Here is a 24,855-nt window from a genome sequence, read left to right as displayed (position 1 = left end):
CTTTGTTATTTAAACCACTTCAGATCAAGTACTGAGTGGCTTACGGCCAAGACCAATGTTGCTTGAACACCATCTAGAGGCTGTGTGACCTTGGCAAGAAGGGTGCCCAATAGGCTCATGAAGGGTTGAAGAGTTTAAGGCTATTTCATTTACACTTTTTGGTCCTGCTCTGTTACTTTTGCATCTCTCTTGTCCTCTTCCCCTTTCCCCTTCCTGTAATTTGTTGGTATAACCCATGCTATTTACTTGCATGCCTATTTATGTCCTTGCTGTTTTCCATTCAGACGAGAGGAGTTTTGCCCCAAAATCCCTGTAAATATTTCAACTTTTTATGCTCCGGTCATGCATCAATTTTAACTACTATGAAGATATCGACATTCATTCTTGTGTCCCAGGGGATTTGAACTGCATGCTGCTGGCATTTAAAAAAAATCTGTTCTGCTAAATGTGGTTTAATTTTGAAGCCAATGAAGAAGTGAACGATATTCTCTCTGGAATTCCCCTAACCAGCTCATTGCTGGTCCTTTGTTCTTTAAACCACTTCAGATCAAGTACTGAGTGGCTTACGGCCAAGACCAATGTTGCTTGAACACCATCTAGAGGCCGTGTGACCTTGTCAAGAAGGGTGCCCAATAGGCTCATGAAGGGTTGAAAGGAGTTTAAGGCTATTTCATTTACACTGTTTGGTCCCGCTCTGTTACCTTTGCATCTCTCTTGTCCTCTTCCCCTTTCCCCTTCCTGTAATTTGTTGGTATAACCCATTATATGCCGCTCGTTTAGAGGTTTCTTGTCCTGTGAGTCCTGCCCTTCGCTACAGGAGTAGCTGCCAAGACTCTCTACTGCCTTTTGATCCCAGCGTGAGGAAAAGACCAACTCCGTGGCCGCAGAGGAGGTGAGAGGCGCGGCCCCCGGGACTGCGAGGACCAGCATTCACCACCAACAGCTGGGTCCTCTTCCCGCGTGAGCCGCGCCCCCTCCCAGTGCCACGCCTCCAGCAAATCGCTCTTTACCTCTCGCGGCCCCCACTACGCGGGTGCCGCTCGTTTGGAGGTTTCTTGTCCTGTGAGTCCTGCCCTTCGCTACAGGAGTAGCTGCCAAGACTCTCTACTGCCTTTTGATCCCAGCGTGAGGAAAAGACCAACTCCGTGGCCGCGGAGGAGGTGAGAGGCGCGGCCCCGGGACTGCGAGGACCAGCATTCACCACCAACAGCTGGGTCCTCTTCCCGCGTGAGCCGCGCCCCCTCCCAGTGCCACGCCTCCAGCAAATCGCTCTTTACCTCTCGCGGCCCCCACTACGTGGGTGCCGCTCGTTTGGAGGTTTCTTGTCCTGTGAGTCCTGCCCTTCGCTACAGGAGTAGCTGCCAAGACTCTCTACTGCCTTTTGATCCCAGCGTGAGGAAAAGACCAACTCCGTGGCCGCGGAGGAGGTGAGAGGCGCGGCCCCCGTGACTGCGAGGACCAGCATTCACCACCAACAGCTGGGTCCTCTTCCCGCGTGAGCCGCGCCCCCTCCCAGTGCCACGCCTCCTCTTTTCCAAATTGAATTTAAGTAAGCCCAATAACGCGCACCGCGGGACGCGCGCGGGTCGTAGCCCAGGGCGAAGCCCGGGCCAAGGGCGGGCCCGTTGTTGCCCGTTAATGCCCGGTAGAGACCGGACCGGGACCCCCCCCTTGATCCTCACTGTGAAACCCGACGTGCTTCTGTTTAAAGGATTTCGCATCTATCCATCATGTCTGGAAGAACAAGAAGCAAAACCAAAACAAAAACTGCACTGGCTGTAGCCCAGATTACCGGACCCATAGATCACTTCATTTCACGGACCAATGAGGCAATTGATCACAGTATATCCTTTTTGGAACGTAGAGTTTCTTTGGACCTTATCAAAGCAAAACGCTCTTCAATGGGCCTCTTGGCAACTGCGGCTTCCCCTATCCAACAATCCCCTATCAGCTCTATCCTCCCCTTACCTGTGACTGCTGCTGACATCCATACAGTACCATGCTTAGTTGACTTATCAGTAACCCAATCAGAGTCTGATTCCCTTCTGTCAGCAGATTTGGAGGCTACTCCGGATCTAGAAGCATGTCAGGTCCATGACAGATTGGAATCAACCTTAGATAAACAGCTTCGGGGAGCAAGGGAAGGAGCCATCCCCAAACGAGGAAACACTAACACATGTGATAACGCAGTAAACCCTGATACCCCCATGGAATTTGGGAGGGAACCAGCGAGGGATCAACCTTTACAGCCGAGTACAAATACATCAACTGAAAATAACTTTATACCACCTGTCATCCTCATTGAGGACATAGACAATCAATGCAAAACCTGCAAAACTACATCGCAAATACTAATTACAATAAAAGAGCTTCTCTCCCAGCATCTAAAACCTATACAAATTAGCATAAGGAACCTGGAAGCTCAAATAGCAATTCTACTACAACCTCATTCCAGTGTGATGAGCTCACACCTAGTTAATCAAGGGAAGGGAAACTTTATTCATCCTCCAAAAGTTTCCCAACAACAACAACCACAAATTGCTGTATTAACCAAGCAGCCATTGATGACTATTCCACCCCCATTAAAGTTAACATCAAAGCATACTGTTATATTAGCAAAACACCAACATTCAGCGCCTAATGCCCAAAATACTAAAACATCTACCGATGTCCCTCAGCTTACACCCGGAACAGGTCCCGTGAAAACAGTAAAACCTTTGAACACAATAGCAGATACAACCACGAACAACGATACAAATAAACCGTCTATTACATCTTCCACCTTGACGGTTACACAACCACAGACGGTACCCAAAAAGGCACCAAGATTTAGGCGCCCAGTGCACCTCCCACCGGAGGCAACTCCATACACAGTCATTCTCACAGGCGTTCCCGAATTAACCGAAGGTATGGTCGAAACCGCCTGGTCACTCAAGAACAAAGTCCTGCAGTGGCTAAGTTTAAACAGACCATTAGAACCATACCACTCTGGCGGGATATCTACAGTCCGTAGAGTAATATGGATAGGCGATGAACATAAGTCGATCCACGGTGACTGCATCATAGTGACTTGCAGAGATCCAACTACCGTGGACCACATTTGCTCATGGCCATCCCTTGGGAAAAAAGGCGGAATAGACGCCCAACATCTTTCTTTCTTTTATCCACCACTGAACACACACCAATACATTCCCTTTTCAAACTGGCAGCATCCCCATGAAGCTCAATGGAACCAGGTGGGAAATAGTTACACCTATGGGAACAAAAGCAGAAACAGGGATTGGTATAACCAGCCCTGGAAAGGCAGACCCCACAACCCACTGGAGGCTGGCAGGGTCTTCCAACAAGAAATCGGTATGACTGTCTAGAGATGGTGGATTGACCGTTAAGGCACTTAAGAAACAAGACTGAGTCCGAACATACCACAAGCGCTTCACCAAACTCTGGATCACAGCCATGCCCATTTAAACCCCAGGGACAAGTTAACCAAACCCCGCCCATTAATATAAACTCCCAGTCTGGGATCACTGTAAAAACCCGCAATGTCACATTGAACGAAACGACAACTAAAGCCCTGGTAACCCATATGGATACCACTGACATAAGTCCCCATTATTACAACAATGTGAGTAATCCTAGTAAACTTTCCACGTCTCAAACAGAGTACTCTCTTTACAAACCCCTGGTCTCTCATTTATCTTCTGACTCTAATAACTTGAATTTCTCTATAATATACTGGAACGTTGCAGGACTGCGTTCCAAGTTGACTTTAGAGTCATGGCTTGAAACAGTGAGGGAACATCAGATACTATGTTTTCAGGAAACATGGTCTATGATTCCAAATCATCTTGCGGGTTATAAAACCTTTCACGTCCCAGCAATACAGGGAGCTCTGGGTAGACCAAAGTGGGGTCTTGTGGTCTATGCTGCCAATACTCTCCCCTCTCTATCCATTAAGATGTTAAGAGAATTTTCTACTTATCAAATATTGCAAATACATTTTTCTAAAGACTGTACCTATATTGTAATAAACTACTACAAAACCACAATGGATTGCTTGACAACCTTAGCTGAAATTGCCATTTTTTTAACATCCCTGCAAAATTATTTTAATTTTAATCCTGTACACCTAATTTGGGGCGGCGATTTCAATCTCCCATTATGTTCTAATTACAAAACCGGCAATTGCGGTTTGCAAGACGAACATGGTAGTCCTTTGCCCCATTTTGTCCACTCAACATGTGGAAATAAACTAAATGACACCATATTTTCCCTAGATCTGAACTTTGTAAACGATCTAGTGGAGCCACAGAAAGATTTCTCACAAACCTTTCACGGAAGAGGTTTCTTAACCACCATAGATTTTATTCTGTCCTCTCAAACACTTAAGGGACAAGTAACCAATTTTTCCACCGGGACAGATGCTACTAGTGATCATTTTCCGATCCGTGTAAGAATTAACCCAAAATCGGTCAAGTCGTATCCTTCTACCTTGAGTCACTTAAAGCAAAACGCACTAACCATGAACAAATTGAATGGCTATACAGTCAAATGGGCCAAGGTTGACCCGGCAGTAGTAACAGAGAGGGTCCTCGAAAAAACTAAACCTTGGGTACTTGACTGTCTATCTCCAGATACCACTCCTCAGCTAATAATCGATAGTTTCCAGAATATCTTGAAAGTAATTGGTAAAGAACTTTCTGGTAAACCCAGGATCAACAAAAACCCTACTACGAGGTGGTTTGATACAGCATGCCGCAAAGCTCTTTCAAGCTTAAAAAAAGCCCTACATAGACCCACTAGGAACCCAGAGGACATTTCTAGTTTAAGAAAACTCTACAATTTAGCTAGACAGAATCGCAAGAGAGAAATCAAGAAAGAACTTTGGGCACAACTCCATGACAGCTGCCAAAGTAAGGACAGTGCTCAATTCTGGCAAGTGATTAGATCCCCGTTTCTGGCTGATAGTGCAAAGGGGCAGCACTTAGATGTCGCAGTCACGGCAGACGATTGGGTCACACACTTTTCCAAAATTTTTGGTCACTCCCCGCAAGATCTAATAGGAATAGACCACAGTGAAGCCCTTATATTAAAGAATAACATCTATCCGATAAACATCTCTTTTCGTCATATGGAAGTCACAAAAGCACTTAAGGCGTCGAAACCAGACAAAGCTCCTGGTCCTGACGGAGTTCCAATGGACATCTTTCTTTACAATACGGAATTGTGGTCACCAATAATTACCCAGGTTCTGAGAGCAGTAACGTCTGTTGGGTTATTGCAGTCATGGTCAACATCAATTCTACTTCCTATTTTTAAAAAGGGCGATCGCAATGACCCGGCCTGTTACAGGCCAATTTCCCTTCTGGATTCAGTGGGCAAAATTGCAGGTCGAGTGCTCCTGGACCGTTTACAATCCTGGGCCCAGGAAAACAACATCATGACCGACCTGCAATATGGTTTCCAGAAGGGTCTTGGGACCGTGGAACAGGCCCTGAACCTCGCCCTCCTGACTGAAAAATATGTTGGTGCAAAAGGAGGTAACATCTTCCTCGTATATGTCGATCTTAGCGCGGCATTTGATTGCGTCCAACATGAAAAACTCTGGACAATACTTGGTGACCTCGGAGTGGATCCACCTTTAATAGTCTTCCTTCGGGAACTCTACTCAGATTTGGTATTAACGGTGAGCTCACTCGCTCCTTCTCGATAATAAAGGGAGTAAGACAAGGCTGTGTACTGGCTCCCTTCCTGTTTAACCTTTACACCAATGGATTGGAGCAGGCCATGCTGGAAGGGAGCCAGGATCTGCCTCAGATAAACCACCGCCCAATACCGACACTGCTATATGCAGATGACTCAGTCATACTGGCCCGAACATTAAACCAACTTTAAAAACAACTGAACAAATACAGTAGTTTCATGGGTTCACTTGGCCTGAAAATTAACATAAAAAAGACCTTTACTATGCATATTGGCCCCAGAATCAAAAACCCCAAACCAATATTGGTGGACAATACAAGATTGGAAAAAACTTCTGCCTATCCATATTTGGGCATCCTCGTGGATGACGCTTTAAACTGGCGACAAGCAACGGCCAGTAGAAACCTTCTTTTTCAACGTGCAACATCGGCCCTGGTCTCTTTCTCGAGAAAATTGGGTAAACCAGCACCACCCGAACTCCTGAAAATATATTATGCTAAATGCCACAGTGTGGCTACTTACGGCGCAGGTGTTTGGGGGTATGGCCATATCGATTCTTTACAAGTAACAGAAAATGGTTTCATTAAATACCTGCTGGCCCTTCCGCAAAGCGCCCCGAACTATGCTTCACACAACGAGCTTGGCATAGAATACATTACAGACACGGTTCGCTCCCAACCAATCTTACTGTGGCAACGTATATGGACAAAACCTGAATGCCACCTGACACGATCCCTGATTACAGACTGTATGGCTTTAACCAATTGGCATAAGATCCCTTGGCTGGTCTATGTACGGAACTTTTTTCATGACCTTGATTGTAAGTCTTATTTTGACGATCCTCCTAGCTGCGAAGATATCTCTAGAAAACAGCTAAAGAAGATGTGTTTGGTCCACCTGAGAGAACTGCGTAATCAGGTGGAGATTATAAAAACCTCAAATAGTCAAATCTGTGCAATACAAACTGTAAAAGGTATCCAACCCTATCTGACCTACTACCTGTCCAATCAAGAGAAATACCTTCTGACAAGATTCCGTATTAACACTTTCTTCCGTTTAATTTCCTTCCCTGGAACTAAAAATTGGTCCCGCATACTTACGAACTGTCCATGTGACGGACTATGTTCACAATCAACAATCCACGTTATTTTCTTTTGCAAATATTATAAATCACCACGAAAATCTTGGATACTCCCACTTCTTCAATCTTCAGGACACAGACTATGTTACCCAGCATTTCTTTATTTGCAGTGTTTAGATTCCCCACATGTTGCAAAGTGTATAGCTACCTTTTTAAAAGCTACCATTAAGATACGTCAAAATTTATAAATGGATATGAATTCTTCACTGTAAACATGACACACATTTAGTTTTAATCTTTTTTTTTTTATTGTGTACTTTTTATGATTATTAATAAGTGGTAATCGAATAAAAGCTTATGAAACTGAAACTGTATAACCCATTCATTCTTGTGTCCCAGGGGATTTGAACTGCATGTTGTTGGCATTTAAAAAAAAATCAGTTCTGCTAAATTTGGTTTAATTTTGAAGCCAATGAAGAAGTTAAAGATGTTCTCTCTGGAATTCTCCTAACCAGCTCATGGCATGAAGAATATTCCCTCCTACTCTTCTTTTCCATATTCACTACCCAAAAACCGAGCTATGTTCTGAAATCTGAGATATTACCTATCAATTATTCCCAAGTTGCAGCTCTCACTGGTATGTTTCCAAGAAAGACTCTTGACTATGAATGCAAAAAAATATTTAAAGTAATGACCAGCACCCAGGATGGATACTGCATAGTAATGAATGGTTGCACAAATCAACCAGGACAAAATGCTCAAATCTTTCCAGACTTTTTTACTCACATAACTAGTGTAGAGGTGGGTACGTGTTTAATACAAATAAAAAATGACATTATATAGAGAAACCAGTGCAGTGCTTGAGAACTAACAGGTAATAATGATTTCTCTAACCATAAATGTTAACATGCACAAATCAGTACTCTACTATAGATATTGCTAAAATTCTGTCCAGCAGTTTAATACAATCTTAGGGGGTGATTTATAAGTAGGAGGTAAGGATACCCCGCTGCAACTGTGATGGAATATCTTTACAGCCAACATAATGGTTACCCCGCCTGATTTAAATGCGGGCAAATTCTAGGTGTAACCACTGCAGAGAAACTTGTCTCAACAAGGTTCTTGTGAAAGGGGCATGAGAAGTATCTCAGATTTAGTGCTACACAAGCCCTCAGGGCAAAGTAACAGTGATGGCTTCCTAAATTTGAGGTCATAAACCATACAGTGTTAGATAACTATTGTGGTCTTTTGGAGATTATAGGGATATTTAGATTCATAAGAACTTGCTTGAAGAAAACCTAAAGTTGTGGTGTGTTTAGCGTTTTATATCCAAATTGCAGGTCTGACTTGGATCCTAGCCGCATATTCCTAAAAAGGGGGACAGGGGATTCTATTAGTGCATTTTCATTGGGATCCCATGTGCTCTGTCCCTATAAGGACGTGGTTTATTAAATAAGTGGTATATTCAAATGTAACTTTGTACCCCAGTTTTGGACCTTAAGCGTGGTGAGGTGCTCTGTTAATGAATAGGAAACACCAACATTTTTCCTCAGAGAATACAGGTAATCTTTTTTTAGCAGATGTGTAATTAGAACCCACAGCATTAAGTAATAGGAAGTGATTTAACACCCAGGTGAACTACGACTTTAAAGAGCTCTCTGATTATATTTAGCACTGAGTGTGAGGAGAGTATTTAAGACCCAGCAAGATGGTTCCTTACAGTGCATGATGCGAGGGTGATTTTAGAAAAGCGGATACCGGGTCCACTAGTAATTAGCAGAAGATCATCTGCCCTTTTCATAAAGACTGCCAACATGCATCTAGACAGTATCAAGTTGTGGACCCAAATGTCCTTTGGGATGTCAAGATCGAGATGTGCACGCCCATATTCAAGTTGAATGGAAGGTAGAAAACAGCAGTCAATTTCTGTGTTGTCCTCAGATTGCAAGATTTTTACAAATGATGTCCTATGCTTACAACCGAACATAAAATGTACTGTTGGTGTCACACAAGCAACTGAATTTAGGATCCACCTTTAAAGAGGAAGTACATTGGTTCTTGCTTATGCTAATACTCAACTAATTTTTCAATGCCTCTACAAATATAGCTGTGGAAACTTTCACACTGCCAAAATACACCCAGTGGCGGCCACCACAAGTAAAAGGTGGTTAGGTGGGTGGAGGGAGCGCGGGGTGGGGATAGCGGGTGGGAGGGTGTTTGAAATGTAGAAATAAATGACTTTGTAAAAAACTTACCTTTAGCCGCTAGCCACATCCAGCCTTGCGTTGTGCCGACTCTTCTCTTCCTGGGTCCCAGCAGCCCCTGGGACAGTCTCCGATCCAATCCCATTGCTGCATTGCAGCACGGGGATTGGCTTGAGCAGGCTAGAAAGATGTTCCGCTCAGGCAAGGGAGTCTGTGGGGTTTCTCCAGCCTGGCTGCTCAATGCAGTGGGCTGCAGAAACCTAGGTGCGCATGTGTGTTTTGGTCGGCCTGAGATGACTGGCCAAACACACATGAGCACTTAGGGAATGGAGTGCACATAGCACTCCTCCTCCCCCCTCCCATGCCTCGACCCTGCCACTCCCTACAGCACTGGCTAAGAGCCAGAAAATGCAAAATTGATTGCTAGAACATCATTTTGTTTTACATTTGCTGGCTCTGAGCCAGTCAGTGGGTCGATGCTCCTCCGCCATTGCGGGGGAGCCACTACTGGATACAACTCCTGGGTATCAAGCAAAGGTATGATAAGACTGAGCCATGCAAACTCAAGGGCTTTTAACAGACACATTCCTTTTGTACCAGTTTAGTAGCCAGGACCATTTACCCATCTTTGAGACATTAGACCCATGTGCCATGCATTATGAAATGAATATAGCTTCCACCTGTAGACACTACAAAACCATCCTTAGGCAGAGGTCTTTGTGTAACCTCATGCCTTGAAAACCTCCAGAATACTTATTGGCTTAAATGTAAGAATTTTCCCAAAACATTAATGTATAAACTAATGAGGCATACTTTATCCTGTCCTCATTCAGAGTCTCACCTTGTATTTCAGGTAGATTCACCATGTGGAGGAGCGCCCAGAGTAATGTGTTGTTGGTTGTTTCCATACCAGCTACGAACAATTCAACCAAAAGGTGGACCAAGTTGTCTTCATCATATGGAGTAGTTGAATCATCAGAGGCCTGGGTAAAATAAGAAGCTGGGTGAGCAGTTTCAAAATATCCAAATCCGTATTGTAAAGGGAGGTAAACGATATGTCTTTTCATGTGTGGAGACTCCACACTCCTAAAGATACTACACATAATTCCTTTTGTGAATAGCAAACAATCGTAAACGTACTCAAAAGTGCCAGTTTCCCTTTTGTGAATCAGGCCCTAAATGTTGAAAAAAAATTACCTTTACTGTTCATAATACCAGATGGGATATTACACAGGTTATTAGGGCCAATTATGTATTAAAGTTGATTCAGTTAGCCAGTGAGTGGATCTTTCTTCATTGTTTATGGAAAAATCCTCAAGACAAGAGTGTCTTTCTTTTATTTATCTAATTTCACTAATTCATCCAGAATGTTCTAGCTTAATTGTGTAGCTTAGTTTGTGTAGGTCATTTTCTGAGCTTTCCAAGGCATACACTTTCCACAAACAGAATAAGTGCCTTATATGCACACTGCAGACCTGAAAAAATCTCCAATCAAGGAAAGCTGGTCCTTTTTTACCCTTGGTCTGCAAGGTAATGAGAGAAGAGTAAACAGATTGGAACCAAGAAATGGTTCCATTCATCCCGCCAACTTGGCTGGGTGCGCTGTCTAGTTGACTGTCCCCCAACAACCCCAAGCAACTGAGTCACACGTGCCAAACACTCTCAGTCTAACACAAGACAGATAAAAGCCTGATATGTGGGTTCCCACAGGTAATGTTCAGGCACCGCTGACCTGATCTCAGGCTACTAAACCAGACAAGACTTGGTGCAGTGAATACAGCATAGCTGAAGCGATCCTTCAAAAAAGGATCACACGTCTTATTCACAACAACCAATTTACCTTTATTTTTACATGCAGGGTGTGGCAAAAGGCTTGTCTTGCCACCGGAGGACCTATGAAGCAATGGTATTGATTTATACAGGTATGCAATGTCATTTTTATTTATTGCGCTGTCTAGTATGTCTGTTTTACTTTGAGTGCTTGATCACAGTGGTTTACCATTCATTATTATAGATGTGTCCATCAAAACACAGCATTTAGAATGCTTTCTTTCCAGATGCATGGGTAATAGCCACATTAGGGTGTATTTTAATGCATGTTGATCTCTATTTGCTATACTGTTGAGGAACAGATAGTTCCCCGTAAAGTGCCATTCTCCACGGCAAGCGAATTCTCTTTTTATATGTGTCAGACAAATACAGAAAGTAACACCAAGTAGGCGTATGGTTTATTTGAATTGGCATGCAGCGTGTGTGAATGGATACCACTTTGCATTTTCATTGTTTTTTAACTAGGAGTGGTCTCAGGGAGAATAGTCCCTTGGTGCTGATGAAAGCCTTGGGGAACTGTGGCTTGAAACGTGTCGACCGATCAGAAATTAGGATCATTAAATCTGAGCATACTTTGTACTGTTCTTCCCCTTTAAATTATACCACCTGGATGATAGAATAAAATGCAGGTTTTCCTACCAGACAAGTATTTTTAACTCTAAAAAACCTCCAACTCCTTTTGCCCATCATTTTGTGTATGCCATACAGTGCTTGTGGGTAACACACAGGGAACAGCATGCCCAATTCTGCAGCAGACCGGGAAGAACCCAATAATGAAGCATGCCAAGTAGAGGTAATCCTAGTGGGTGAGGGTTATGAAACAAAATGCTTTTTTGCCTCATGCTCTTCTACATCTACATGGCCCCCCTCGCCGCCATCGTCAGACAGAATGGACTCGGCATAGTATCCCATGCTGATGACACCAAGCTCATCCTCTCCCTCACAAAGAATACCGAAGTCACCAGACTCAGCATCCAGGAAGGAATGAAAGACGTTGCAGCCTGGATGAACAACAGCTGCCTGAAGCTCAACTCAGAGAAAACTGAGGTCCTTGTCCATGGACCCTCCCCCACTGCTTGGGACAACACCTGGTGGCCCCCCGCCCTTGGAAACCCACCCACCCCGACGGACCACGCCCGTAACCTCTGCATCATTCTAGACTCCTCCCTCACCATGACTTGCCAGATCAACACCGTTTCCTCCGCCTCTTTCAACTCCCTCCGGATTCTCCATAAGACCTTTAAGTGGATCCCCCGCGAAGCCAGAAAGACCATAACCCACACACTCATAACAAGCAGACTGGATTACGGCAACGCCCTCTACACTGGAATCAACAAATACATGCTGCACAAACTCCAGACCATCCAGAACACCGCAGCCAGACTCGTCCTCAGCACCCCCAGGACAGTTTAGGATGGATGGATATTGCGAGAAAAAGAGAATGATTGCCGGAAAATATTCTGAAAGGTCAGTGTGTATTTATTTTGATTCTAAGATACGGACCAAGGTAGGTGGAGAGAATCGTGGAAGGTGATTGGGTGAAGGTCAGGAAGGTGGGCAAGGTTCCAAAAGCTGAAAGTGTGTATTCAGAACTGATGGAGCAAGGATTCGCATGTAAAGCGACTTGCTCGCATTCAAGAACCTCGAATAACAGTATTAATAAGTAACCAACATGTTTGTCCTACTAATTTTACATTTTCCCGTATATTCTGGGTGTCCGAGAGAAGCTTGCTTATGTGTTTCTAATCCTAATACGCTTGCAAATAAAATGGCCACTGCTACGCGGGAATTTCTACTGCGCATGCGTCGGTCAGACCCACGTGACAAGACATACTCGCAGCTTTGGAGGGAATATGTTGCTTCTGCGCACTAGAGCTAATATGGCTGCTCTGTGTTCTCACATGCAAGAAGCTTCCACTGCTGCTTGCGCCAAGCTGTTCGTTTTGCCTAATCCTAATGCTATAGTTTAAAATAAGGTAATGGGTATAGAGTAGAAGTTCATGGTATACAGTGAAATCATTTATTCTGTGTTCTAAAACTGTTTCCTTTTACTTTTCATGTATCATAATTTTTGGGCCGGAGGGACGGGAATACTCCATTTTGAAAATCTTTTTGCACACGGCACTCTACAACAGGAGGGCTGAAGTCATTTGTCATTGAAACCCAGCCAACACGGTCACAGCCAAGATGTGCCTGGGAAGCTGACCTCTCCCCTTGGTCGAAGAAGCCAGAATGTACCTGCTGTATTACATTGTATTTATTAATAAAGCGGCCATTGTGAAGTGAAATGCAGATGTAATGTGAACCTGAAAATGATGGGCGGGAACGTAAAAATTAAATATTCAATGCTGAAGTATCAAATATTTAGGTGGTGTGTCGACCTCTCCTCCTCTCTTGTCCAATCGAAATTGGGGATCCTTACACTTGCAACATTGGGGGGTGGTACACTGACCTGGAAAATGGTATAACTAGCCTAGATTTAGCTAGAGAAGTTGTCCGACTTGTCCGAATAGCTGACCTGTCACTGACCCAACGCACTCAATAGCTGATCAAGAACAGAGGTGCTGCGAAGCACTCTGTCAGAAGACTCGCTAACCCAATCGGGGTTCTGGGACCTGAAGTGCTGGCGAAGCACTTTGCGTGGAAATTCGATAACCCAATCGGGGTTCTGACTGATAGCTGCAGAGAGGGAGTAGCGCAGGCGTTGCAACTGAACTGCGGGTTCTGGTCTCAACTTTCGGTGGTCCGGTTCTGATCCAAATCTGGCTTTCCTGTCCTGTATCTGACCTGCACTTGCTGGCCTACTGGAGTTTGCAACTTTTGGGGTTTCTGTCCTTAACTGACCCGTGGCCAGGGTTGGTCTTCACTCCGTTTTAGGTAAATATAAATCTGTGTGGGTAACCAATAGTATCAATTGCGTCCTTTTTTTTTCCTTCCCTGAATTTTGCTAAAGTCTTATTTGCATATGTTCCTTTCTCTTACCCTTCACTTGTGACAAGTAATAAAATCGTAAATCTTGCCTTTATTAGCATGTTCCATTTTTCCCCTCCTTAGAGTTGAATATTAAATGCTATCCATTAATGTATAGACATGTCCTTTCTTTACCCACCCTTTAAGAAGCTGAAGTGATTATTTGAAATATTAGCGTGTTCCATTTTCTTACCTTTCCTCTAGCTACATGGTTAATTCAGTTTTTTCATAACAAAAGAGTTGTGGCATTGTGAAATGTTTGAATAACTCTTTGTTAAGTGATAACCTGGTGTGGCATGAGTCGATTGGCAAAATGCAGAGACAAAATATATGGAGAGGGGCAATGAGAAAAAGGGGTCTCTTGAGTACAATTGGTTCTGAGGAGAAGAAGTTATTATGGAACATGAAGTTTGGAGTGGAAGCCTCTGAAAAAAAATAAGAAGTTCGGGGGGAGATGGTGTTGGTATGGAAAGAACTGGGAAATTGGGTGGGATTACTCAAACTCCACCTAGATTATAAGTCTAGCGGTCCGAAGACTGCCAGACTCATAGTGGCATGGTGGTCCAAGATCCGCTGCACCGGAGGTCCAACCACCCCATTAGGAGTTGAGTGGTCATACTGCCCTGGCATTGCAGCCACTGCCAGGGAACCGCCATTCCCTGGTGGTGATGCGGCAGTCTTGAGGACACAATATGCTTGGCGGGACCGTTGCGGTCCTGCAAAGGATTTTAAGAGTTTCATCTTTGCCCTGGTTTTCATGGCAGTTCCACCTACATAAAAACCATGGTGAAGATGAAACAAAGTCCTACAGGGCCCCCTAGTGCCTCATGCCATGGGTGCACAACATATGCCCTCCAGTATGCATGCACACCAGTTCCTGCATGGCATTGGCTTTATAGTCCATGTTGTGCAGGAACTGTTTTTGGCGTTCCCATGCGGTGACCATTTCTCAAGGCGCCGCTGTGGGAATGCCATAAAACAGCCTGCCAGACAGAAGGAAATGCCTAATCTGACGAGTGGCTTGACCACAGCTTTGGTGCAGTGGGAGCGTGGCTGTGGCATACCACCTGATCTCGCTGCACCAAAGGTCATAATCGGGCCAATGGTGTCAAAATAGTATGACCAGCATTGTGATTTGTTTTTACTATCAGTAAGTCTTAGAACTTATTGTATTGTAGCTTGTAAAGCGCACTGCTTTCCCTGTGGGATAGTCCCTGCTGGGAGTCCCCAAGTTGGAGCCAGGCATCCCCGGCGTTGATGGGGCCGTTGTGGAGATTAGGCAAGCTAATGCCCAGAGTTGCCAAGTGGGACCTCTGATTAGAGTAGGCACCGAAGCGAGAATTATCAAGTCCGCTGACCCAGGTCCACGACCCTGCCGCGTCGGGAATTGAACCCTGGTCCCGGGCCGACTTTTGCTCCCAGGTCTGCCGCCTCTAACCAGTGTGCCACACTACTCCACTGTTTAGCATTTAGTATCATTCTGCCATAGTATTTTGTTATCATTATTCCACACTTGTGGCTTCAAGAGGCTATTTTACATTTTATTTTGTGATACTTATCTATGTTGGTAATGATGTATTGTTATGCATTGATGTGTATAAAGAGGAAGGATGTCTGGTGTTGCTGCTTGAAAGCAGTTGAATGTGCGAGGTAAGCTTTCTGTGGGATAAGCCAAGGCTTTGTGGAGGGTGGCTGGGACTAGGATTTTGGATGAGAAAGGTGCCGTTTCCTTGCTGTTTCCAGCGACTTCAGAGTTGAGAATAAAGGATCATTTGTACACCAAGTTGGAGCATGCATCTTTACTACAATGGGTTCTTGCAACATTCCGCAACCATGATTTAAGGTACTTTGTTCAGCGGACGTAACTTGGTCCATGTATCTGGTATGTGGTCCATTACAATCAGCCATAGTTGGCGATATGGGAGTAAAGGAAGTATAAGACTGTGTAGATGGATGAGGTCATGTAAGACAGAGATAGCAGACATCACATCCTCAAAAAATGGTGAGATGAAATTTGTGCAGTTTTAAGGACTTAGAAAACATTAGGATCTAGTAACCCTTTATTTATTCTGTTTCTTTTCACACATTCAGGGAAATACAGTAGGCCCTCATCACATTATATTATCAATTATTGCAAAGTTCTTCCTAATCTTCCACAATTGTTTGAAAATACCTGTTTGTTTTTCAAGTGTAACTAACACCTCCTTAAACCAGAATCAACCAATATTCAATACTTACTTTTGATATTTGTGTCAGGTAGTAGTCTACAAAGTCTTCAGGCTGCTCTGGCACTCCATTCTCTTTATGCCTTGTAATTTCCTTCTTCACAAATGTCTCCATAAAGGTTTGACACTTAAAGATCTTCTGATGAGGTGCTGGAAGATGGCGCATCAGCCAAGGGAAAGCATCAAAGAGCTACAGAAGTAAACAGTAACAGGTTTGAAGAGTGTTTTGTGTTCTGCAACAAACACTAATGCATCACAGTCAAATTATTACAAGTTTTCAGACTGCCCTCTGGTGTCCTCTTTCAGAATTTCATAACCTTGATTACTGGTGTACTTTAACCCAGTCTGTTCTAATAATTTTGGTGTCAAATCAAATAGAGGATTTGGGGGTCTGTAAGAAACTGTTCTGAGAGCCATGAAAAACCTACATGGCCTCCATAAAACCCAGTGCAGAACTGTGGGACATAATTATGGATGGGGACTTGAATTTTGGAACAATGCAATTCAATCTCAGATCAATAAATTGGAAACCACTAACCTGGTGCTAGCATGGATTAGGGGAGAACACAAACTACAAGAATTCTTCAGGGTTGATGAAGATACAAAATGTTCATAGCTTATATTAATTACATCCATGTTGTCAACGAGATGGCACTTTTACATTGGTTGGATGGTAATCTGAATACATATCACTAATACTTGTATTACTTGATTAGCACTCCAGGGGTGTAGCTTAGCAGGTGCAGTGGCATTGGAGCCCAGAACCCAAGGGGCCTAATGGATCATTATTGCTGTATTTCCCAGTTCAAACATTGGCCCGGGGAGGCATTTCTTTTCTTGCACTAGGGCCAATGACACACTGGTCATGTCACGGTTAACTTCATACAATGTTGTTATCACTCGTCTGTTCGACCTATCAGCTTTAAGGGGCTGTCTCCCCCCAAAAGTGGGCCTACTTACCTCTATTTTTGGTGCTGAAATTAGTTTTTTCTGGCCATAGGACTCTGTGCCCTTTACCACTGCCAACCAGTGCTTGTGCTCACTCCCTCAAACAGGGTTTGATTGGCTTACACTTGATTTCTATATTTAATTTACTTATACGTCCCTTGCAGAGTGGTATACCATACATCCAGGATCTTGTAAATTAAATGCTAACAGTGGGCCTGCAGCACGTATTGTGTCACCCACTTAAGTGTCACCTTAACATGTCCCAGGCCTGCCACTGAAGCCTGAATGCAGTTTTAAACTGCCATGACTAAACCCCCTTTCCAAGCCTTAATCTCTTTCTTTATTACATATGTCACCACTAAGGTAGGCCCTAGGTGGCAGAATGGACAGGGTGCTGTCTAATTAAAACGTTGGACATTTACTTTTAAGTTTTACCTGTCCTGGTAGTATAAAACTCCTAAATTTGTTTTTCACTAGTGTGGCTTACCCCTCCTATAGGAAAACATTGGGGATTCCTTAATACATTTAATAAGCTGTAGTTTCCGATTGGGAGGGGGTAGCTAAATCATGTTTGGCATCTTTAAGATTAAGGGTAAACTTGGATAAATTAGATAGATAGATAGAATACCTCAATACCTAGACTGTTCCTTGACTGTCGGTCAAGTGTCAGAAAGGCTATAGCCTTAGCATGGATGTACTTAAAACGGGGTACTTCAAACAGGAGTAGGGCTCCAGACCGGACGTTTCTAAAAGGAATATAGGGGAGCAATTTATGTGACAAAAAAGCATGACCATTTGAATTGAATGCAAAATGACAAAAGCATTGGATTTTAAAATGTAATCTGTTCTCCCAGATTAAGGCAGTGGCAGGCTTATGTTACAAAGTTGTTGTTGCTTTGCTGCATTAAGATTTACTAACATAGTCTGTAGGCACGTCAGCTTAACAGTGCAATAGTCTAGAGGGCAAGGGTAGCTTACTTTATTATAATCTGCATGAGGTTTTCATGCAAGCCCCCAAACTGAAGCATGCTTCTCAGGTGGAAAAAAGGGAGATGTTTCTTGAGGGTTTCAAGTTAATGGAAGTCTGCAGACCAGACCATTTGAATTTGGGGTAGAAAGAATTAATTACAGTCAAAGAGGATGCCTTAGTATTTCCCCTTGGCACCAGCAGTAAGAAAGGGGTCACATTTTTGTAGCCAGAGGTCTGAAGCCCATCATGCAATGTTCTCCCAGAGTAAGAGGACCTCCGTCAGCTATGCATACCCAGAATACAGTCTTTAAACTACTTGACGGAGTTGGAGGGCTGGTGGTCAAACCTGAGCAAGAGTAGGGTGCATCACCATTGGTCAAGGTGTTAAAAATGAAGTAGAGAATAAGGCCACCAGGAGGCTGGATATAAAGATAAACATTACATAAGAGCAGAGCCTTGATGGTCATCATGGGGAACTTTCACTTCAAGAGATCCAAATGGAAGGAATGATACTATAGCCGAACATATCTGAGATGGCCAATGAAGATAGAATGATTGACTATACCAACATCTACAGAGAGATCCAAGAGTAAAAGACATGCTGTCTTATCCTTGTCATCTTTCTTCCTCAGAGGTCATTGAGGACAGTTGCCAGCATGGATTCTGTGCTATGGCCTCATAATCACTCAGACGTGTGTAGGTCTTAAGATGGTTAGCTACACAACTAGCAGCACGCTTTTCCATCAGTTTAGCAATTGGTAGCAAGGTAAAAGGATGAAAGTTCCCCAATCAAGGGGTATTCAGCCCAGGGTATTTGATCATGATGGTATGGTAACATCATGGTACGATGCTGTCAATTTCCTATCCATATGTGACATAGCCACTTATCAGCAAGATGTAAATAATCTGACTAAACTTGTTGCAGATGGAGGGCGCATGGCCATTTGACATGGCTCATCAAGAGAGCCTAATTTAAGGTTTGTCAATGCGTGACAGACCTTTGTCTTACTGTTGGGTGAGTGTCCTGACATGTGAGAGACAAGTGGTATATCTGGAAAGATATCTCGTTTTTTCTTGGATATCACAATGAAAAGTGATAATTTTAGACTAAAACCCCCAGTTTGATTGTCAGAAGAAAAAGCCCATGAAAGTGTGCTGTTTGAGGAGAAAGAACATGACATGATGAAAAGAGAAAAATGATTGTCTAGGGGTCAAAATACACTATCAGGAGCAGGTCCTATTGGCCAATGGTATAGGGTCTTCTTAGTTTATAGGAATAACTGACTATCTCCAAATAGGTCTGTAATCAGAGAGATGCTTGGAGAAATTATTAATAGATTATGGGTAATAATTTCCCAAGCCTAAAAAGCTTTGCATCTCCTTTACTGAAAACGGAATGGGCCAATCCAGGTTGGTTTGAACCTTTTTTAGAATCCCTAGCTATTCTTTCAGAGGAAAGGAAGTAGCCCATATAACCTACTGAATCTTTTCCCAAAGAGACATTTTTCCAGTTTGTCCTCCTATTTATTCTCCCTCAGACTTGTGTGACATGCTGTCAATCGTCTACTCAATCTTTAGAAAATACAAGAAAAACATTGAGATAGACCACCCAAGTCTGGGGGATCAAATCAAAAAACAATTGTGTTCATAAAACACTGGAAGACAACAGGGGCATTCCTAAGGCCAAATTGTATCACATGATATTTGTGATGCCCAAGGGGTGTTCTCAGTGTTGTCTTCCATTCATCACCTGATTTGGATTTGTTTCAAGTGATATGCTCCACTTAGATCTAATTTAGTAAGGATTTTAGCCACTTGCACAGCCTCCAGAATATCGGAAATAAGAGATAAAGGATATCGGTCCTTGATGGCTACAGAATTGAGTCCTCTATAATTGATGCAAGGTCGAAGTTTTAAAGATCCCTTTTTCGGTCCATAAAATAAAGAGACTCCATCAGGAGACTAAGACAGAGCAATCAGCACATTTTCCAGGCTTGCATTGAGATAGTCTGTCAGGACTAGTGTTTCCAAGAGAAATGAAAAAGTGCACCCGTACAAAACTATAGTTTAGGGACAGATTTCAATAGCACATTCAAAAGTCGATGAAAAAGCTATTCCTTGGTAACTGACTCTTGAAAAACATGAACATTTTCATGATAAATTTCAGGAATTTCTGATAACTGTGCATCAAATGGGTAGGACGTTTGGGAATAACTTCCACACTTTCAATTGAAGAGAGGTGGTTAGATTTACAGGTGGAGACACAAAATTTAAAACCCAATAAGAACTTTGCTGACCAATTTATATACGGTTTGTGCAGAGCTAACTAATACATGCCCAAACTAACAGGATAGCAAGGAAAAGCTATAGCAAAGGTTAAGTTCTTATAAAATGCAATGATCTGAAGTAACACAATCTGTGTTCCTCAGTGGCTAACCCTGAAGCAGTTAAAGTTCCTCTATCACAATTGGAACTGGTTTCCTTTGGTCTGGAATCCTATTGTTGGAAGCACAGAGAATATCCATATAAACATTGGAGGCTCCACAATCAACAAGAACAGGAAGTGAGTGCTATTGGGAAAGGAGTTGAATTTTCCCTTACAGTAAGACCTAGCCAGCAAGACATAACTCGAGGATTTCAAAGGAGGAAGCAGGGGTGTCAAACCTTTACCCGCCTCTATTCGCTGCACTAGAGGCCAGCTTTTTAATTCTCAGTATTCTTAGTGGGCAAGAAGGATATGCAGGACAGGAACTCAGATGTCCATGTTGGCCACAGTATAAACATAACCCCTGCTTACATCATCTTGTTATTTCTACATCTGTGAAAGGACATTTGGTAAAATCCACTTGCATGGGTTCTTATTCAGGATCAGATGTCTTAAAATGTGTTTTAAATGCAGACCACTGATGGGGTTTCCACTGAGGTTGTTGAGGACGGTCCACTCATCTTTCACAAAGACAACTATTAATCTGAATGATTAGCTAGATTAGATCTTGTAAAGAGGCTGGTCTAGAGGCTTGAGCAAATTCGTCCTTCAACTGACCCCTTGGTGAGTAATGTGAACGGTTCTGAGTCAGGCAAACCAATCTCAATAGCAAAGGCCTTGAACCTGCTGATATAAATATGGAAGTCCCAAGACCCTTGGCCAATGTCTGATATCTCCACTTGGGCGAAAAACTTCAATTTTGTTCTTTAAGTATGCAACTAGAAAGTAAAGCAGTAGTTACAGAAAAAATGTAAAATTGTATTTGTGAAATATAGTGTAGTAGGGTATATTTTTATTTTTTTACATATTTTTGTTGTTTCATTTTTTTAAGTACTGTGGTGCTTACTAGTTAATACCATGTTACTCTGCAAACTCTTTTTAAATACATAGAGTATTATAATTAGATTGACCTATCTTTACATACTTCCCTAAATAGTCTCAAGTTTTCCTATGCTATTATTACACAACAGTACAATATATATCAATTTAAAAATCACAACACAGACATAGGGGCTCATTAGGATGGCGGACGGACTTGCGTCCGTCCGCCACCCTAGAGTAGGAGGGACCATCCGCATGGGCTGCGGCGGTCCCTCCGTGCAAATTAGGATGTGACCGCCACCCTGGCGGTCACATCCTGGATATTTAACATTGCGGCGGGTGCAGCTTCAAGCTGCACCCGCCGCAATGTTAAAAAAGCATACATTGCATATGTATGCAGCAAGCAGCAGGCACCGCGCGGTGCCTGCCGCTTGCTGCATACATATGCAGGGGGGTACCATAGGTACCCCCCATGTGCACCCCCCACCCCCCCTTCACCCAGGGGGCCCGCGACGGGCCCCCGCAGTGAAGCACCGTATGCTGTTACACGGCGGAATATCCGCCGTGTAAAAGCATTTCTTTCTGTGCATCCTAATATGGTGGACGGTGTCTGAGAGACACCGTCACCATATTACAGCTTTTCCGCCGCGGTTGTAAGCTAACCGCGGCGGAAAAGCTGCGGACGGAAACCAGGACCCACCAGCCATCCTAATGTGGCGGTGGGTCTTTGGTCGGTCCGCTGCGGTTTTTCCGCATCCTCCGGGCCGGCGGAAAAACCGCAATCCTAATGAGCCCCTAAGTGTGGGCTAAACAACATGGCTGCCTTTTTATTTTTCTAAAAGCAGTCATTAGCTAATCATACACTGCCTTGTCATTTGGCAGGTACCGTGGTATACTTTTTAATCACCGCGGCCCATATATCACTAATTTGTAATGCCTTATAACTCTAAAACTACTTAAACAAATACCATCTAGTTTCAAAAAGGATCCTGTCTATCTGATAATCTATACTTTTGACACTTTTTATCAAAATCTGACTGCCCATTTAGGCATCACTGCTCTGTAAAAAGTCTATAAAAAATGCATTGGTTAAAAAACTTGTTTTGAGACCTCCCTTTTTACTTTGCACCCGCTTAACAAATCACTGCAAAACTTTACATCATCCGCAAATGCTGAAAAAACAGTAGGCCTGCAAAGTTTTGTAAGATTAGTCAGACAGTGACAATGTCTCAAAATCCAACACATTTCTATCTCTGGGAATCCTAACTATAACTAGTGAGTGGATATCACTACTCTCTAACATATGTGCCACATTCACTTACTGATTAAGATTCTCATTTCTTATTTTCATTCTTTTTTGCTTTATTTTTGTATGTATTTTGTATTGTTAAATTTTTTTCTTCACAGTTTAAAAGCCACAACAAAATTGATAAAAAAGTTGACATACATTAATGAATAACTTTAACATGTTTCTTATGATTCATGAATTATGTTAAAACTCAGGACTGTTTTTACACTCACTCACCCAAGCCCAGAATATGTCTGTGAAGTTCGCGAAGAATTCAGAGGCTTCCATGAGCTGAAGGAAATCTTTATCCTCGCTGGAGAAGCGGTGACCAAACACTACAGCAGCAATGACATTTGTGACAGAATTTAGCAGGGCCGGCGAGGGGTTCACAGCATCCCCTGTGGGTAAAGTAGGCAGCAATTAGTGGAGTAAAGATACCATCTGGCTATAACTAGAAATAAGTAAGAGATTGCAAGTATGTGCTGCATCACTGAGCAGCCTTTTCCTGAACAATGCACCAGTGGCGGCTCATGCCAGATAAGCGCTGGCTCTCAATTTAAAGAACAGCACACTGCTGTGCCCGGTCCCAATGCTTTCCCCTGCACACAAAACCTTTCTGAAGTTAATATGTGAATTGACATTCTGGCACTCTGAGGTGGTTTGGGGTGTAGGGGACAGAGATGCTGCACCATACTAAAATAAGTGGACACCAACCTAATGGGCAGCAAAACATATTGACTGTGCCAGAAATAATTTTATTGGGGAAGAGGATCACTGCTCTGGGGTCTTGTAGCCACATAATCACCAAATATCTTATTAGGTCACAACAATAAGTAAATAATTCTGAGCATGGTCTGTTATTATCCCTTGATATAAATATTGTGCTTATAAATTATTGAATTCAATTAGTTTAGGGTTTTGCCAGAAGGGCTTTTAGCATTTACATTAAGCAGAGGAGGCCAACTCTCTTAAAGCTGTGCAACACACGAAAAACCAACAAAGAACTGCTCCAAACATGTCTCAAGGAATCCAAAAATGCTTAACAGTTAGCACCAAGAAGTGGCACTACTGAGCTTCATCTACCACCCATCCCAACCAGAACAGTCCACGATAAGGTTAGGGTGAACTGTAGGTAACCATTACATCACAATGTCATGGTTGCCACCAGCCTATGTGTTGCAACATTTACCCGGTCAAAAGCGTATTGGAAACTTTTTTACTTCAGGTTCATCTTCAGTTCACTACAGGAAATCTATGACTACACATGGGTTGTCGCTGAACATAACATCTGGGAGGGCATCCACTATGAGGACAATACACACCTGTCGGAAGAACATCTCCTTTGGTAATGTCCAGCGCACCTAAATGCACTAACGTACTATACTGTAGGGAAGTATCGCACAGCATATGCACAATGCTTTCATTTTTTGGTTTTCTGATATTGTTAGGATTATATTGTGCAGTGTCTGTGCTTGTTGCCTGTAACTTTTAAGAATGTAAACACTCTTTACTTCTTCTTAACAATGACTGTCATGGTGAGCAAACCATTTCAGCAGAGCCATTTCAAGAGGGAGCTTCATGGGGGAAAGGTTCATGATCCTACTCAACTTATAAGTACTGTGTGTGGGGATCACATGTTTTACTATATTAGAAATGGCACTTGGGCTTTACCTTTCTTCATTGCAAAAAATTCCACCAATTTCTTGGCCTCCTCCTGGATCCTCTGTTCTAGAATTTTCTTTCCAAGTCCCAGGTTCCGCAGGGTCATCAGTGCAAACCGTCTCTGCTGCTTCCATTTGTCTCCAGATGTAAAGGCAACACCTGTAGAAATGATGAAACCTGTTACTGTTCTTTTAGAAGCACATCTGCTTAATAAGACTAGCTCCACTTCTATCCTAAACTGTTCCAATCTCAGCATGGAGGTATTATGCTTGCATGGTGCAACAATAGAAGGCCCACGATACAATAAGTGATGGAGATTGGCTAGGGATAAATCCACCAGATCGCTTGAAGACTCTTGACGGCCAATTACCGATGACAAAAATGAGGTGGCCGAGACAGATAAACAGGCGTTTTCAGTGGTAGATCGATGTTCCACGTCATGTTCCCGAGGAAGATGGAGGGGCTAATGAGGATATAGTCTGAGTCGAGAAATGTAATCCCATATTCATAGTTAAATTAGTCTAATTGTCAGCACACAATAGGTAAACTTCTCATGCTGGCTTTTCTACTGACAAGTTAACACTTTACAGACTGTGAAGTGTTAAACCTCTGCACTATTCTTATCTGACTGGCAAAGTCCTTTCACAAGGGATTTTAAATTCACTTT

General features: G+C 43.1%; 1 protein-coding gene across 2 annotated transcripts in view; it reads right to left on the bottom strand.

The window, feature by feature from the left end:
- Positions 1-24,855, bottom strand: part of LOC144792817 (cytochrome P450 2J4-like) — a 59,233-nt gene that overhangs the window by 13,373 nt on the left and 21,005 nt on the right. Inside the window, exons 3-6 of one of the 2 annotated variants that reach the window (XM_078668016.1) lie at positions 24,198-24,347; positions 22,764-22,924; positions 16,027-16,203; positions 9,830-9,971 (exon numbers count right to left, since the gene is read on the bottom strand). In XM_078668016.1, the coding sequence (XP_078524142.1) occupies positions 9,830-9,971; positions 16,027-16,203; positions 22,764-22,924; positions 24,198-24,347 (630 nt within the window). The remainder of the gene's footprint in view (positions 1-9,829; positions 9,972-16,026; positions 16,204-22,763; positions 22,925-24,197; positions 24,348-24,855) is intronic. The other variant, XM_078668017.1, reaches the window with a different exon arrangement.

Source organism: Lissotriton helveticus, chromosome 11 (genome assembly GCF_964261635.1).
Source record: "Lissotriton helveticus chromosome 11, aLisHel1.1, whole genome shotgun sequence".
In the NCBI taxonomy this organism is placed as follows: domain Eukaryota; kingdom Metazoa; phylum Chordata; class Amphibia; order Caudata; family Salamandridae; genus Lissotriton; species Lissotriton helveticus.
This window is presented reverse-complemented; position numbering and strand designations above follow the sequence as displayed.